This window comes from Coloeus monedula (assembly GCF_965178545.1).
Source record: "Coloeus monedula genome assembly, chromosome: 18".
Taxonomy (NCBI): Eukaryota; Metazoa; Chordata; class Aves; order Passeriformes; family Corvidae; genus Coloeus; species Coloeus monedula.
This window is the reverse complement of record NC_138798.1, coordinates 800,071-815,633: the sequence shown is the minus strand read 5'-3', so window position 1 is coordinate 815,633 and position 15,563 is coordinate 800,071. Positions and strand designations below refer to the sequence as shown.

At 48.1% G+C, this 15,563-nt stretch overlaps 1 protein-coding gene across 1 annotated transcript; it reads left to right on the top strand.

Moving 5' to 3' along the window:
• Positions 1–2,250: 2,250 nt before the first annotated feature.
• RAN (RAN, member RAS oncogene family) lies at positions 2,251–6,759 on the top strand. The gene is made up of 7 exons (XM_082293663.1): positions 2,251–2,362; positions 3,116–3,158; positions 4,064–4,148; positions 4,239–4,364; positions 5,336–5,523; positions 6,048–6,218; positions 6,327–6,759. Exons 2-7 carry the CDS (start codon positions 3,123–3,125, stop codon positions 6,369–6,371), a joined length of 651 nt encoding a protein of 216 aa, XP_082149789.1. The 5' UTR covers positions 2,251–2,362; positions 3,116–3,122; the 3' UTR covers positions 6,372–6,759.
• Positions 6,760–15,563: the final 8,804 nt, after the last annotated feature.

Genomic DNA, 15,563 nt, shown 5'->3' with positions numbered 1-15,563 from the left:
CAGAGAGTCGCTAAGTTTGTTCACAGTTGACCCGAGTTAACATACAGGAAATGTAAAGGCCTTTTAAAAGTAATTATTCTGCTGATTACCTATGGAAATCATGCACTCTAATCTTTCTGGCAGTGATCTCATGCTGCTGAAGTGTTTTGCTGCCTTTGCTGAATGGGGTTATCTGGAGCAGATGTTTTGTGCATCCTCTGAGCTAAACACATACGTGGTGATAAAACAGATGATAAAAACTAGTTTCCACACAGTAATTTATCTTTGTAACGATGAAATAAGCGTTTGTCAGGAGCTCAAATGCTATGGTAATGGAATTTTAAATTATTCCAAAGTAAAGTGTTAGATGGCTTGCAGGGAAAACATAGTTTACTAATAAATTTGTTACAAAAGCACAGTGAGTATTACATATTGCTTTTCCCCCCGTGTTTATATTCTTGAAAACTGCCAAACTCCACTGATGTGGTTTTATGGGCTCCTATTTATAAAGGCATTCCTATTTGTCAAAAGGAGAGGTGGAATTCACAAGGGTTTTATCAGGATGGCATTGTGCTGAGAAAAATTTTAGACGAGTTGCGTATTCTGAAAAAATAATCCTGACACCTAGAGGCACTCAGCAAAAATGCTAAAAACCACACAAACCCAACTCATCCCAAAAAGGGAAGGCAAATTCAACGTGCCAGTGATTTTTCCAAGAAAATCTTACGCAATACTTGGATTGGCATTACACTATCAAACATGCAAAAATTACAGCCACTCTTGTAAAACTTTGTGTATGTTTTTTGTCTACATCAGTAGGAAATTAACAAGAAATAAACTATGTTTTTATATATCACCTGCCATGAAATATTTTCTTTGTCAATTCAATTCATTCAGAGATATGTAAAAAACATATCATTTATTTATTCTAGATTTGGCAGGGGAGGGGGTAGGGGGGCAGCAACAAAGATAGTAAAAGTAATTTAAGTGTGCTGGATTAAAAAAAATACCAGAGGCCTTAAAAATCAGTGTGAACCCATGACCTTGGTATTTATAGACATATGCAAAACTCTTAACGTTCTTTGAAAGTCAGTTTTCAAACAACCTTTTTCCACTGATGCTTGGACAGAGTTTTGAGATCTTAGAGAACTATTCTAAATCCAATACTTACAAAACAACTTTTGCTTTCGTTACTTCACTCTCTAATGAATGTGGGTCAGTGTGTATGAAGAATGGAAAATCATGGTCATGAGGCACATTTAAGGAAAGCCCCTTTGACCACAGCCCATTTTACCTGAAAGTTGTTCAATTAAACCGTCCTGCTGGTAAAAACCTCTTTATTCAATCACGCTGGAGGCAGTTGAACACTTTTTCCAAGTAACTACGTGCCGTTTTTTCATTTTGTCTGTGGCGAGAGCATCATCAGCTGACTGAACCAGCATCTCATGCGATTTTAGTGATGCAACAGGGAGGCTGCCGGCTTCCCTGAGCAGCTCAGCCTGGCACAGGGGCTGTGTCACCCACACCAAGACACGTCGAGAGTGACCGCTCCTGCCCACCCCACCGAGGAGCTGCTCCTTGTCACCTGGCCTGCATCCCGGGCGGAGCTGCCCGGCCCGTTCGGTGACCATCTGCGACCTCGAGAGACGTGCCCGAGTGCTGCGTTTGGTTCTGGGCCCCTCACTGTAGAAGGGCCGTGGAGGTGCTGGAGCGTGTCCAGCAAAGGCCAACGAGGCCATGAAAGGTGTGGAAAACGCGTCCTACAAGGAGAGGCTGAGGGAACTGAGAGCACTGAGTCTCAAGGAGGCTCAGGGGGCACCTCATGCTCCCCACAGCTCCCTGACAGAAGGACGTCGTGAGGTGGGGCCTGTCCTTTTCGCCGAGGGAAGGGCTTCAAGGAGAGAGCCAGATATCTGACAAAACGTTTTCGCTGTTCAGGTGGTCAGGATGCCAGCGAGGCGATGGACTCACTATCCCTGAGCTGTTTACGAGGATGTGGGTGATGCGGTTTCGCGGCGTCGGTGGCCGCGCTGGGCGGGCGGTCGTGCCGGACGGGCTGACAGGGCCCGGCCCAGCCCAGCGCGGTGCCCGGCCCAGCCCGACCCAGCCCAGCGCGGTGCCCGGCCCGGCCCGGCCCGGTGCCCAGCCCGGTGCCCGGCCCGGTGCCGCCCGCTCCGCGCCCGCCGCGCTCCCTCAGGGCCGGCAGCGGGGAGGGCCCTTCCCCGCCTCCCGCCGGCCTCCCGCGCGCTCGCACCACGTGACGCGCGGCCCCGCCCCCGCCCGCGGCCGCGCGGCGTCGCTGTCCGGGTATTTGAACGGCGCTTCCGCCATTTTCCCTGAGCCGGGCACGGAGCGAGCGACGCGGGGAGACGCCTCGGGAGAGGTACCGGCCCGGGGCTCTGCTGCTCCGCGCCCCCCGTCGCGATCGGGGCACGCGGGGCCGCTCTGAAAAGCGCCACCGGCGGGGGTGGCGGTCACCGTTAGCTCGCGGCTGGGATGGGATGGGCTGGGTGGCGGGGAGGCTGCGCCTGAGGGAGCGTTGCGGCTGCGGGACCCGAGGCGCGTGGCGGTTTTTCGCCCCCGGGAGCGGGGGGATGGAAGGGCTGGGGCCGTGCACGGCTCCGTCCGCGATGGAAGGGCGGGTGGGATGTGAGGGGTAGCGAGCGGGGTTCCCGCGGCCCGAGCCCGTGGGGGGAGGCGGCGCTGCTCAGTCATGGTGGCTCATGGCGGGGAGCGCGCCCGGCCCGGTGCGTGGGGGAGGCCCGGCCGGGGCGGGCCCCGCTCGGGAGTCCCGCAGGACTCACCGCGGCCTCTCCCGATCGGGCAGCAGCTCCCATTGAGCGGCGGGATGCCTGTTCTGGGCGGGCCGGGAGGACTCCCCGCAGCGTGAGGAGCCGGGGTCGGCCGTGGCTCAGTCGCCCTACGGAGGCCGCGGCTCGGCCTCGCCGCGGCGGAGCCCGAAAGGCGCGGGGGGCCGGGGGCGGGCGGAGGCGCCGCCATTAGCGCGCGCTGTGCCGCCGCACGCGGCTGGGCCGGAGCACGCGGAGCGGAGCGCGCCCGCGAGGGGAAACGGCCCCTTCCGGCGGGGCCCGCGGCCGCTCCCCGCGCTCCTCACACGCTGCCATTTCCCCCGCAGACCCAGCATGGCCGCCCAAGGAGAGCCCCAAGTGCAGTTTAAGGTAAGGGAGTGGTTCGCAGGTTGGGTTTCGGATTTTTTTTTCCCCCCTTCGCTGGAAAAGTAGTAGGAGAGACTCCCGAGTGCCGACGTGGATGGTGGGTTTGGTTTTGGAGTGCTGGTCTTTCCTTAATGGGGCAATTTATTGAAGTATTGCATACAGCTTGCACAAAAAGAGTCTGTTAAACTCTGTTAATCTGTTTTATTTGTCGTTTAGTGTAATAAATGTTAGTGGATCTTTTCCTACAGAATGATTTTTAAATTTGACAACTGAAGTTCACTGTAAGAAGTGCTGAGAGTGAATTAGAATAGCCTGCTTTCTGTTATGTGCTAATTGTTGAAATGTTTCAGAAGAGAATTTTCTGGTGCTTTGTGTGGCTCGTGGGTTGGTGGTGTATTTTTTTTTGTTATCTTAACAGCCAGAAGTTCTGAAGACTGCTTCTTGATGTTTGTTACTTGGGTTTCCTGCAATGCTTGGCTAGCGTATCCCAGTTCATGGTGCAAATGTTGGTGGGTTTTTGGTTTTGTTGGGTTTTTTTAATTGTAAGATAACAATGGTTTTCTCCAGTGGATGTTTTAATCATTTCCTCTCCAAATCTGGTCACATTCAGGTTGAAAGCCCTAAATATTCTTCATTCAGTCTCTTGTAGTAGCTCAGTAGAACCATATTCACAGTGCATTGTAATTTTTACCTACAAGGACTGAATAAGACTAACCAGAGTTAAAGCATGATGGGCTTAACAAATTGGTTCCCAGCACAGGGAGTTGCTTCATGGGGAGTTCTGTCTTTTGTTTACAGCACCTTGTAGGAGCTAAGCTGTTTGTAGTAATAAATAGTATCTGTGTTAGAATAGCTGATAAATACCTAAAAATGCATTTCTCTGACTCTTTTCCTTTATCTGTCCACAGCTTGTTCTGGTTGGTGATGGTGGCACTGGCAAAACAACATTTGTAAAGCGTCACTTGACTGGTGAATTTGAAAAGAAGTATGTAGGTATGTCTGAAAAAGCATTTGAACTCCAGTACCTTACAAATGGATGTGCAATCCATGACTTGCTAAATGCATTGCTTTTTATTTCTGCAGCAACGCTGGGTGTTGAAGTTCATCCTCTGGTGTTCCATACTAACAGAGGCCCTATTAAATTTAATGTATGGGACACAGCTGGCCAGGAGAAGTTTGGTGGCCTGCGTGATGGGTATTACATCCAAGGTAAGATGTTGGGGGCGGGGAACAGTTCTGTAGCTCTTCGACTTCAGTCCTTTATTCTGCTCTCGTTGGCCACACTGGAAGCTGTAAGTGTGGCTGCACTGATGAGCTGGCTTAGAAGCCTTCAAACTCTTCATGTAGGTAGGATAGTGTCCTTTGCTAGACAACTTGTGCTAATATGGGAACATGCCAAGATTGTTTCAGTGGGTTACTGTGGGCTTTGGTATTAGTGAAAGTGGTGCACCTTTAATGACCAGATACTGCTGGTGAAATTTGGTGGCTAAGGGTGGGGGGGCAGAATGTGTGTGCTTCAGTAAGTGCAGATTTTTGTCTGTGTTGCTGTGCTCAGGCCAAGGGCTTGGAAGACACTCTTAAGATTTTCGATGCAGTGAGGAAGTTGGACATCTCCATGCCAGAGTCTACTTGTCTTTCTGGAAAAGTGCAGCTAGAGTTCCTTACTGCTGCTTGGCGAAGAGGTGTTCTGTGTTACTTCACTCACCCACATATCTTTATTATATCTTATTTTTGTAAAGTATTATTGGTTCTTTGAGAAACTGCTCTGGACAAGGGCGTCCTGAGATGTGATCCTCGAAGCCTCATTAGCGTGATATGAGTTAAACTGGTGTTAACCGATTTCTGTCAAATATTTGGGCAAATCCAAGTTGGCTTCTATAATCCTGTATATTCTCATATGATGTAACACCATGTTCCTCAGTGATACAGCTGAATTGGTAAAACCAGCTGGTCTGAGATGAGGCAGCACAGATGTGAGGTGACAGTCATGGGCCAGGTTCTGTGGACTTGTGCATTGAACTTGTTAACAGAACAGGAGCTGTCAGAACTGTGATGCTGAAAGGGCAAAGTTAATGCAGATGCTTAACCCTAATGTGGGATATCTCTGGGTTCCTCTTCTCTATCCTGTCTTCTAAGCAGGTGGTTACTCCTGGTGTAACTTGACTTCCCTTCTCTTGCAGCTCAGTGTGCCATCATAATGTTTGATGTAACATCAAGAGTTACTTACAAGAATGTACCTAATTGGCATAGAGATCTGGTACGAGTATGTGAAAATATCCCCATAGTGTTGTGTGGCAACAAAGTGGATATTAAGGACAGAAAAGTCAAGGCAAAATCCATTGTCTTCCATAGGAAGAAGAATCTCCAGGTAAGTCAGCAGGAATCCAGCTGGTGGGGTCTGTTGAGTGGAGTTGTGTTTTGGACAGTAATTGTGCTCTGCCTCTGTCATTATAGGCAGCTTCACATCTGTTGGCTTTTCCAGCCAAAATTCAGGGGAGGGGGAAGTGATGGTGTTAAGGATGATCATCACTGGCTTGGAGCAGAAGCTGTGATAAGTTCTTAAAGAGCTTCTGTGCATTTGGCTTTAACTGCTCAGAATCTCATCTGATGACAGGATTGAGACTGCAGTAGATCGTGTCACAGGAGAAAGGTAGATCCACTATTGCCTCACAAAAGTTTCATCCTTGATGAGATTTGATGCCTTTCAGTTCATAGTTTCTGCCTGAAACTGTTTGTTTCTAGACATTTAAATCATAACTGCTTATGAAAATGCAAACAAAAGCCATGCAGTCCAAAAAAAAGTAAGGTAAAAGAGTTGATCGTGTGTTAGTCTTGGTATGTCCTCAATATTAAAGGGTTTTAAAAAGAATGTTTAATATGTACCTTTTTCAGTATTACGACATTTCAGCTAAGAGTAACTACAACTTTGAGAAGCCTTTCCTGTGGCTTGCTAGAAAGCTAATTGGAGATCCTAACTTGGAGTTTGTTGCCATGCCTGCGCTCGCACCTCCTGAAGTTGTTATGGACCCAGCACTGGCAGCACAGTATGAGCAGGACTTACAGGTCAGTGGCAGAGGGCACAGAGGGCAGACAACTGCTTGGTGACTGGTGTCAGACTCCTGGCACAAGTAGCTGAAGAACAGTTCCTAAGTGTAAATTCCTTTGTTCCAGATTGCTCAGACCACTGCACTGCCAGATGAAGATGATGACCTGTGAGGGATGAAGCTGGAGCCCAGCGTCAGAAGTCTAGTTTTATAGGCAACTGTCCTGTGATGTCAGTGGTGCAGCGTGTTTGCCACTTTATTATCTAGCTGAGCAGAACATGTGCTTAATCTTTGGGATGCTGAAAGAGATGAATGGGCTTCGGAGTGAATGTGGCAGTTTAAAAAAAAAAACAAACAAAACAAAATGGAAAAAAAAAAAAACCAAAACAAAAACCTTCATATTTTGGACCTGCATATTTAGCTGTTTTTTGGACTGCAATTACTTCCCCTTTTGAGTTTCAAATATAAGACTGCTGCAGTCACATCAGAGTGTTAAGTGGAAAATCTTGTTTCTGTCATTCCCATTCTTTTGTTTAGGTAATAAAGTTGTATTTCAAGTATCTCTAAGCAAGTGAACTTTAATGCATTGTTAGGAAAACTGTTCAAAGTGTCTTCTGTTCTTCATTTGAGGGTAATACTTGATTGTCTACTACTGCATTTCTCATTCTGTTTTCCTTCCTGCTTCTCATATTATGCTCCTCTTGCTAATCCAGAGCTAACAGTTAACCTTTCCTTTTTTTGTTGGCGCATAGAACTAAAGCATCTGAGGAAAGCTGAGCTGCCAGGCAGAACTCCAGCAGTGAACACTTGCGTGGTGTGGCAGGAGGAGTGTTCCCAGCAGATGGGAATGTTTGTGGAGCAGGGTGGCTGGAGAGCAGAGCCTGCCGTTCGGCTTGCAGATGCTACAGTTAGATACAGTCTCAACTCCTCACTGTCACTGTGTCCTACAGTTACCTTCAGAGCTCTGTGTTCTAGCAGCCAGAAGCAAATGGCATCCAGGTCTGTTAGGCGACTTCAGCTGTGTCTTTGCATGGAACAGCAGTAGAACTATAGCTGGTTAAATGAATTCTAAGCGTCTTCAAGTTCACTAACTAGAAAACAGCCATGGTTTGAGCTAAAAAGCTCTTGCCTACCAGTGGTGTATTAACTAAAGCCACAGTGATTTAAACATCTAGACTTTACTGTAACTGCACCAAGATCTTAATTTGAAACTGGCTTATTGCAGCACAAATGGTGGAAAATGTCAACTTCTAACACTACCTTGTAGAGATGAATCTTGGTCAATATTAGTACTGCTAGTCAGCAAAACTTAAGTTTAGGATTTTTTTTTTTCAGTAGTGTTTGAGTACATGAAGCCTTGAACTCTTCGGTTTTGTATTTTTGGTTTCTTAATAAAGTGGAGCATTTCATTTATTCCTTTTAACTTGCATGTTTGTGTACATAAATTACTTGAATATTCAACTTTTGCTATCCAGTAGCAAAAATTGGACTATGATTATTACTTGTGCAATATTGCTGTAAAGGAACCATTTTTAAGTTAGTTCAAGTTGGGAATTCTTGGTGGGTTTGGGCTTTTTGGTTTGTTTTTTTAGCTACTCAGAAGCTGAGTTGTGTATTAAGACTTGAAGCTCCTGGATGAAAATGAGGAATGTTGTACACTTGGTGTTTGTAAAGGGACAGTCTCCCACTTAATGTTTCATTGACTCTTCTCACCACATAACCTTGCTTTAACTTCTGTTACAGGTTCTTGCCTGTAGTGTTACTAATTCTCTGTGCAGCTCATGGTTAATCCTGCTGGCTTGGCTGCTGCTGCTTTACTACCTGTGGTAGCTTTTTTATCTTCAAGCTCTCACTTCTGAAATGTATTGCTGAAAAACAGAATGGAAAACTTCTGTAGTTCTGCAGTATTGACACACTTCAAGAAGAAAAGGCAGCAGCATTGGAGTTGTTTGTATGGTCTCATAGCTTGTGAATGGTGTCATCTTTACAACTCACCTGCTTGATACGGGTACTGTCCTTGGTATGATTCCTCCAGAGCAGCTGGAAAGGTGCAAAAGCTGCTTAAAGACTGCTCTGTTGGGAGCTTTGCTCTGTAATCTTCAGTGCTGCTCCCAAGTCCAGAAGAATCCAGCTTTGAAGTAGGTAAGAACAGTAATCCTGCTGTGAGAGAATCTCTTCAATTTCTCTTCAATGTGCAATGTTTTGGGAGTGGAGTAAAGCCCACTTGCAGCATTAGATTTATTCTGTTTACTCCCTGTTAATTGTTGATTTTAAATAATGCAGGTAGCCTTAAATGCACATGCAGATCGCTCAGTTCAGGTTCTTTAACCCTTCTGAGGAAATTTTCACTAATTGGGTTTAGATAAAACAAAGCCTATTTAGTCAAGTAAAGAGGAAAATTAAAGTTGTGTTACAAGAACCTGTTTTCTAAAGTCACATCAGTGCCAGGACTGAATGGAGACTGAAATCCTTCCCTGCAGCTCATGCCTGACTGCTCTCTGGTTGGATCAGGTAACTGTAGTAGTTCTGTGTTCCCTGCACACCACTGGGTGAGTTTTCCTGCACCAAGGTCTCTGGTTTCTGGTTGTACTGACAAGTTCCTTAAAGCCAGACCCTGCTCGGTGGTAACTCGGGCAGGACAAAGAGCTGGGCTGTTCACTGGTCCTTGTTGCAGGATAAAGCTGGGAGGGTTCCAGTGTCTAAGCCCAGAGAGTTCTATCACAAAAGCAGCTGGAAAAGTGCATGTGCAAAGCAGCTACAGCAAAGGCAGGAAACTGGCAGAGGAAATGTGCTGCTTACTGGGCCTTGAAATGAAGAGAGTTAAAGGCTGCTTAGGACTGCTGGGACTGCCCTTGGATCTCAGGATTTCAACAGAGAATTTATTTTTTTTTTTTTCCCTCTTTAGACATACGGGGTAGCACTGGAAATCTATGTGCCAAGAAGGGTGTATCTACAAGTTAAAACACAAAATTCATCTTTTCCCTACAGAAATTTGTCTGTTGTGCTGCTATTAGAGTCTGAGACTGCTGGGGTAAACTTCTGCCCTCACCTTGCTGAAACAGAGGTGCATGGTTTGGTTGAAGCCAGTTCTTTTCCTGGCCTGTACTGGTCCCTTCCTCACCTGAGTTTTGACAACAGTTGGTTGTCCCTCTTAGGCCAGGAGTGATAGCAATGTCTTACAGGTAACTGAGATGCTTGAACATCCTTGATCCCTCTTTTCACCTGGCAGCACTAATTTATAACCTGGCTTTGTGTATGTGTTGGTTTTTGCGCTGAGCTGAAGAGTTTGGCTTTTCCTAGCACAGGCTGCTGTGTGCACATCCCCTGAAGGAGTTCTGACTGTGCTGTAACTCTTGGGTTATCTCTGCAAGTGGCCAGGATGGGCACACACTCAGCTGGGGATTTGCTTTTGGAGGATATCAATGACTGTGCTGTCCTAGCCGGGAGCTTTTCTAGATAACAGACTTGGAGAGTTTTGCTGTTGAGCCCAAACAAGAACATCCTTACTTGTCTAATTACTGACACAAGGCAGGTTGTTTATACCAAGGCTCTAGCACAGCCTAAACCTCCTTGGGTCACAGATTGGAGTGGGCAAGGCAAATACTTTTAACTGGGTTGTGTGGGTAATTATCTTCTAGTTCACTAAATGAAGTAAGATTTCAGTGAGTGAATGACATTTCCCCCAAATGCCAGTATTCTGAAATGGACCCGTGTTTGTATTGGGGCACTAGTTCAGTATAGGAGTAGTTTGCTTGATTTTTATTTTGTTTTGGATAGTAATAGTTGATGTCTGTCTTGCTGTGATCCTGGAATTCTGTCTTGAAAACTTATCAGGTTCCCATGTTTATCCTACTTACATGAAGGGGAAAAAGTTGAGACTATGATGACAAATTTCCCCAGATAATACTATAAACAAAAATTCATATTAACATTACCAGAAGTTTTAGTGGTTCAAACTTACCTCTAAAGTCATGGTTTCAAAATCGAATGCTATCAGTATAGTTCAGGTTTCTAGGAGAAAATTCTGGGTTGCTCAGAGTTGCCTATTTCTATGTTGACACTTTAGTAAAAAGGACTGAAAACCAGCTATAAAATAGTCATAAATAGGAAGCTCTTCAAGGTTCTGGTGATCTATACCACCTAAGAAGAAAACTTCACCCAGTGTCCTTCCTCCTGTGACTGCTGAGAAGTCACTGATTACACTCTGGAGCACCAGGACCTTTCATGATGCAGCCATTTAAATCTCTGTACAAAGTGTTAAGCCAAAACCAGCAAATAAGTCAATAACAAATGGTTCTTTGTGCTGAACTTTTTCAGTGAAGAGTTTGCTCCAGTCTGATTTCCCAGCAGTGATGATAATTCCTATTGCTCCTGCTGTATACACTCTCCACTGCACAAAACCAGTGGTAGCTTGCTGATGGCTTTTTTCCATCGTGGTGGCTTTCAAAAAAAGTGCTGGAGGGGAGCACTGTGTGTTTTGGTTAGACTGAGAAGATAAAGGTTAATTTTCCTGTCAGACTTTTTCAATGGATTGTATGATTAAAAAAAAAGGGGGGCAGGGGTGGAATTTCTGAGTCTAGGGATGGGTTCTCTGGGCAGGTTTTAGGGAAAGAGCTCAAGCCAGAGAGGTTTGTTGCATTTACAAATTAAAAGGTGGGTCATAATTAACAAGGAATGTGCAATTTTGGGCATTATTCATTGTCTTTTGATTCTGGATCTGGTATTTTTACTTCTTCCTTGTACTGGATGTTTTGTTTTATTTGAATACATAAGTTGAGGTCTAGGTATAAAACTTATTTCAGACTATAGCAAATGAGTAATTCTGCCAAGTTTATGTGTGAAAGAAGTGTCTGAGACACACCACTCGACAGTCAGGAGTGCAGGTGTAGCCAGGCTTAAAGCGAGTAGTTCTTAGCTCTCTAAGTGAACAATTCTGATGCGGCTTTAAGATAACTTTGTCCTGGAGATCGGGTGGTTACCGCAGAATTCTCTTTCCGTGCTGTAGCAGACGGGATAATCTGGGTGGACGGGGCCATCCCGGGGTGATTCCCGGCTGGAATGAGCCCCGGCTGCAGCGCACGGGGCAGTTCCAGGGTGATTCCCGGCTGGAATGAGCCCCGGCTGCAGCGCACGGGGCAGTTCCAGGGGCATTCCCGGCTGGAATGAGCCCCGGCTGCAGCGCACGGGGCAGTTCCAGGGTGATTCCCGGCTGGAATGAGCCCCGGCTGCAGCGCACGGGGCAGTTCCAGGGGCATTCCCGGCTGGAATGAGCCCCGGCTGCAGCGCACGGGGCAGTTCCAGGGGCATTCCCGGCTGGAATGAGCCCCGGCTGCAGCGCACGGGGCAGTTCCAGGGGCATTCCCGGCTGGAATGAGCCCCGGCTGCAGCGCACGGGGCCGTTCCAGGGGCATTCCCGGCTGGAATGAGCCCCGGCTGCAGCGCACGGGGCAGTTCCAGGGGCATTCCCGGCTGGAATGAGCCCCGGCTGCAGCGCACGGGGCAGTTCCAGGGTGATTCCCGGCTGGAATGAGCCCCGGCTGCAGCGCACGGGGCAGTTCCAGGGTGATTCCCGGCTGGAATGAGCCCCGGCTGCAGCGCACGGGGCAGTTCCAGGGGCATTCCCGGCTGGAATGAGCCCCGGCTGCAGCGCACGGGGCAGTTCCAGGGGCATTCCCGGCTGGAATGAGCCCCGGCTGCAGCGCACGGGGCAGTTCCAGGGGCATTCCCGGCTGGAATGAGCCCCGGCTGCAGCGCACGGGGCCGTTCCAGGGGCATTCCCGGCTGGAATGAGCCCCGGCTGCAGCGCACGGGGCAGTTCCAGGGGCATTCCCGGCTGGAATGAGCCCCGGCTGCAGCGCACGGGGCAGTTCCAGGGTGATTCCCGGCTGGAATGAGCCCCGGCTGCAGCGCACGGGGCAGTTCCAGGGGCATTCCCGGCTGGACTGAGCCCCGGCTGCAGCGCACGGGGCAGTTCCAGGGGCATTCCCGGCTGGAATGAGCCCCGGCTGCAGCGCACGGGGCCGTTCCAGGGGCATTCCCGGCTGGAATGAGCCCCGGCTGCAGCGCACGGGGCAGTTCCAGGGGCATTCCCGGCTGGAATGAGCCCCGGCTGCAGCGCACGGGGCAGTTCCAGGGTGATTCCCGGCTGGAATGAGCCCCGGCTGCAGCGCACGGGGCCGTTCCAGGGTGATTCCCGGCTGGAATGAGCCCCGGCTGCAGCGCACGGGGCAGTTCCAGGGGCATTCCCGGCTGGAATGAGCCCCGGCTGCAGCGCACGGGGCAGTTCCAGGGGCATTCCCGGCTGGAATGAGCCCCGGCTGCAGCGCACGGGGCAGTTCCAGGGGCATTCCCGGCTGGAATGAGCCCCGGCTGCAGCGCACGGGGCTGGTCCAGGGTGATTCCCGGCTGGAATGAGCCCCGGCTGCAGCGCACGGGGCAGTTCCAGGGTGATTCCCGGCTGGAATGAGCCCCGGCTGCAGCGCACGGGGCCGTTCCAGGGGCATTCCCGGCTGGAATGAGCCCCGGCTGCAGCGCACGGGGCCGTTCCAGGGGCATTCCCGGCTGGAATGAGCCCCGGCTGCAGCGCACGGGGCAGTTCCAGGGGCATTCCCGGCTGGAATGAGCCCCGGCTGCAGCGCACGGGGCAGTTCCAGGGGCATTCCCGGCTGGAATGAGCCCCGGCTGCAGCGCACGGGGCCGTTCCAGGGGCATTCCCGGCTGGAATGAGCCCCGGCTGCAGCGCACGGGATGCGGGGCCGTTCCCGGCCGGGCCGAGCCCCGCTCCGGCCGCCGCTGCAGTTCCCGTTCTGGCCGCGCGGTGGCGGCCGCCGCCCGCCCATGGCCTCGCTCTCCCGCCGCCGCTGGATTTTCCTTTGGGTGGATCCGCCCGGGACCGCGCACTGCCGCGATTTTCTCGTCCTGCTGCTGTCAGCACGGCGAAGCGCAAGCACCACCATAATTTTTCCCACCCTTTATCAAGTTTAGGGTGAAAAACTGTTAAAATCAGAGTTTATTACATGATGACAGCCAACACGTTGATAACTGACGCTGAGCTAAAGGATAGCTTCACCTGGAAAAAGAATCATCCGTTAAGTGCTGATCACCTAATGTTACAAAACACAAATGCGGTGAGGAATGTGCAGGAGTCAAATCTAGCACAGTGCTGTTGTGTCGTTCATGGTCTGAGCTTAAAGTTATCCTATGAATAGCAAAGTGAGCAGAAAGCTGGAAGAATTGGCGTCCTGAGTTATAGTTCCCGTTTTGCTGTAAAGAGATGTAAATAACGGAGAAAGATGCTCCTTCTCACAGACCTTCAGATCTGAAGCTGGGGTGGCTGGAAGAGCAGCTCTGTGATGGTTTTCTCTGCTATCCTTAAAAGCAGCAGGGACCTTGGGTGACAGGTGAGAGATAAACGTGGTTTAGGCACGTAGCATATTCTGTATTGCAGTTCAAAAGGCTTTCAGTTCGGGTCATTTTCCTGCTGCCAGATTTGCGATTCCTTTCAGCTGAGTCGAGTTTTGTGAGTGCCCTTTGAGTGCTGTGGCTCCCAGGCAGGGCACTGCCCCATACCTGAGACCTGTGCTGTCCTGGCAGCTTCAGCAAAACACATTCGATGTTAATCACAGAGAGAACAGTGCTATCTGCTTTAGTTAATCACATTTTCCTGTCTTATTTGTATTTTAGTTGCCATCTATGGAGTGGATACTGGCTACAAGTGGTTCGCTACTAGCAGAGGATTAATGGTTTTATTCTCTCTGAGCAAAAAGTCCTACTTCTGAATACATGGTGTATATCCCTGGCTGTTGAAAATCTGACATGTTAAGTTTTGTAATGCCGTTTCCACAGGTGCCAGCCTGACTACAGAACTGTTTCTTCCATCTTTAACTCTGCAGATTGATGGGTGGCTATTCCTTGATGTTTCTATCTCCTGCTCTTTATCCCAGCTGACTTTACACGTGCTAAAAGTCTTAGAGCCCAAAAGGGAAACACTTAGTCTCCTGAGAAATCATTATTTCTAACTAATTAAAAAGGGCATGAATTAGGTCGCATCAATCATCTTTAGCTGTGCAATGACATCTGAAAATGACATTTCTTTAAGGAGCCTATGAAAATCACTGAGAGATTGACAAATCCTCTAGAAAAAGGAAGGGGAATTTCTCTGATCTCCATATCATATCCATTTTCATAGTCAAAAATCACATTTTGAATGGTTGATTTTATTCCCATTTACATTCCTGCAGTGTGCATTGGGAACAGTGGCAGATAAAAATGGGATTTTTTTTCTTTCACTTATTGTTTTGAAAATGTTTTTAGGCAGTTCCATGATTCCAGGGTGTGTCTTGTGATTTTAGGATCTTTGGGATGACTGTTCCAGCCGACAGATGTAAGTGATTATTCAGATTATTAAGCATTGCAGCAGAGCGAGGATCAAACCAAGAGGAATCACTGTGGCTAAGAGAGGTTGTGGAGGAGAATTTATGCTGGGTTTGGTTTATGTGCTGGCCCAAGAGCCAAGACTCAGTACCTGAAACTATATGATTTGTTCTGGAATTCAATTTTCATGCTTTTAAATTAGTTAATGGGTTGCATTTCAGATTTGACGGCTCTTCAGATTTTAATAAGAGTGTAGATCTGGAAGCTTCTGCCAACTCTTCAGCCAGCTCTGATTTCTGTCCCCAGCCTCTCATTGCTTTTGCCACTTAGATCTAAAGTAGGAAGCTACAACAGCCAGGAACTGTGTCATTCCCCATAGGATAAAGAGTCTTTAATATATATGTCTGTGGGAACCTCAGACCTTCTTGTGGAGAAGGAATTTCCATTGGCCCCTCCTTTTGTGCTGGTGAGCTTTTCACAAAGCACTCAAATTAAAACTTCATGGAGTTGCTTTTACCCTGAGGAGCAAGAGGCAAATATGTAAAACTGCGAGAGAAAAGCTGGCACAAGTCCTAGAGGCAAAATTTATCATGGTTTAGGGATTATTCATCATTATCATATAATACTATAAATATTATTTTAATATTTGTGTAATTAAGAAAATCTGACTACCTGGATGATCTCAAAACAGACACAGTTACAGACAGCGGCTTCTGGCAAAAAGGATTTGGCTTAATCCCATAAAAAAGGATTTATAAAATGTTTTATTTATACAATTATCCAGTTTTATGTAAGCTTGGCATTAGGGCTCAGATAATCAAAGATTTGATGAAATTAAATCTTTGGGATTGGCACAAAAGCCCAAACTACTTTGCAAAAATCAGCGCATGGAGTAAGATGTTCAAGGCACTACCACGATACAAAAAAAGCCCAATTAACAGTAAATAGACAATAAAAGGACTAATCCAACAACTATCATAGGAAGTGGGAC

What these genes read in the sequence shown, in the direction of transcription:
- RAN (XM_082293663.1), top strand. Translation starts at nt 3,123, where the DNA reads ATGGCCGCCCAAGGAGAGCCCCAAGTGCAGTTTAAG. An exon ending in AGCCCCAAGTGCAGTTTAAG is followed by an intron (nt 3,159 to 4,063) that starts GTAAGGGAGTGG and finishes ATCTGTCCACAG; the next exon opens with CTTGTTCTGGTTGGTGATGG. An exon ending in TGATGGGTATTACATCCAAG is followed by an intron (nt 4,365 to 5,335) that starts GTAAGATGTTGG and finishes CTTCTCTTGCAG; the next exon opens with CTCAGTGTGCCATCATAATG.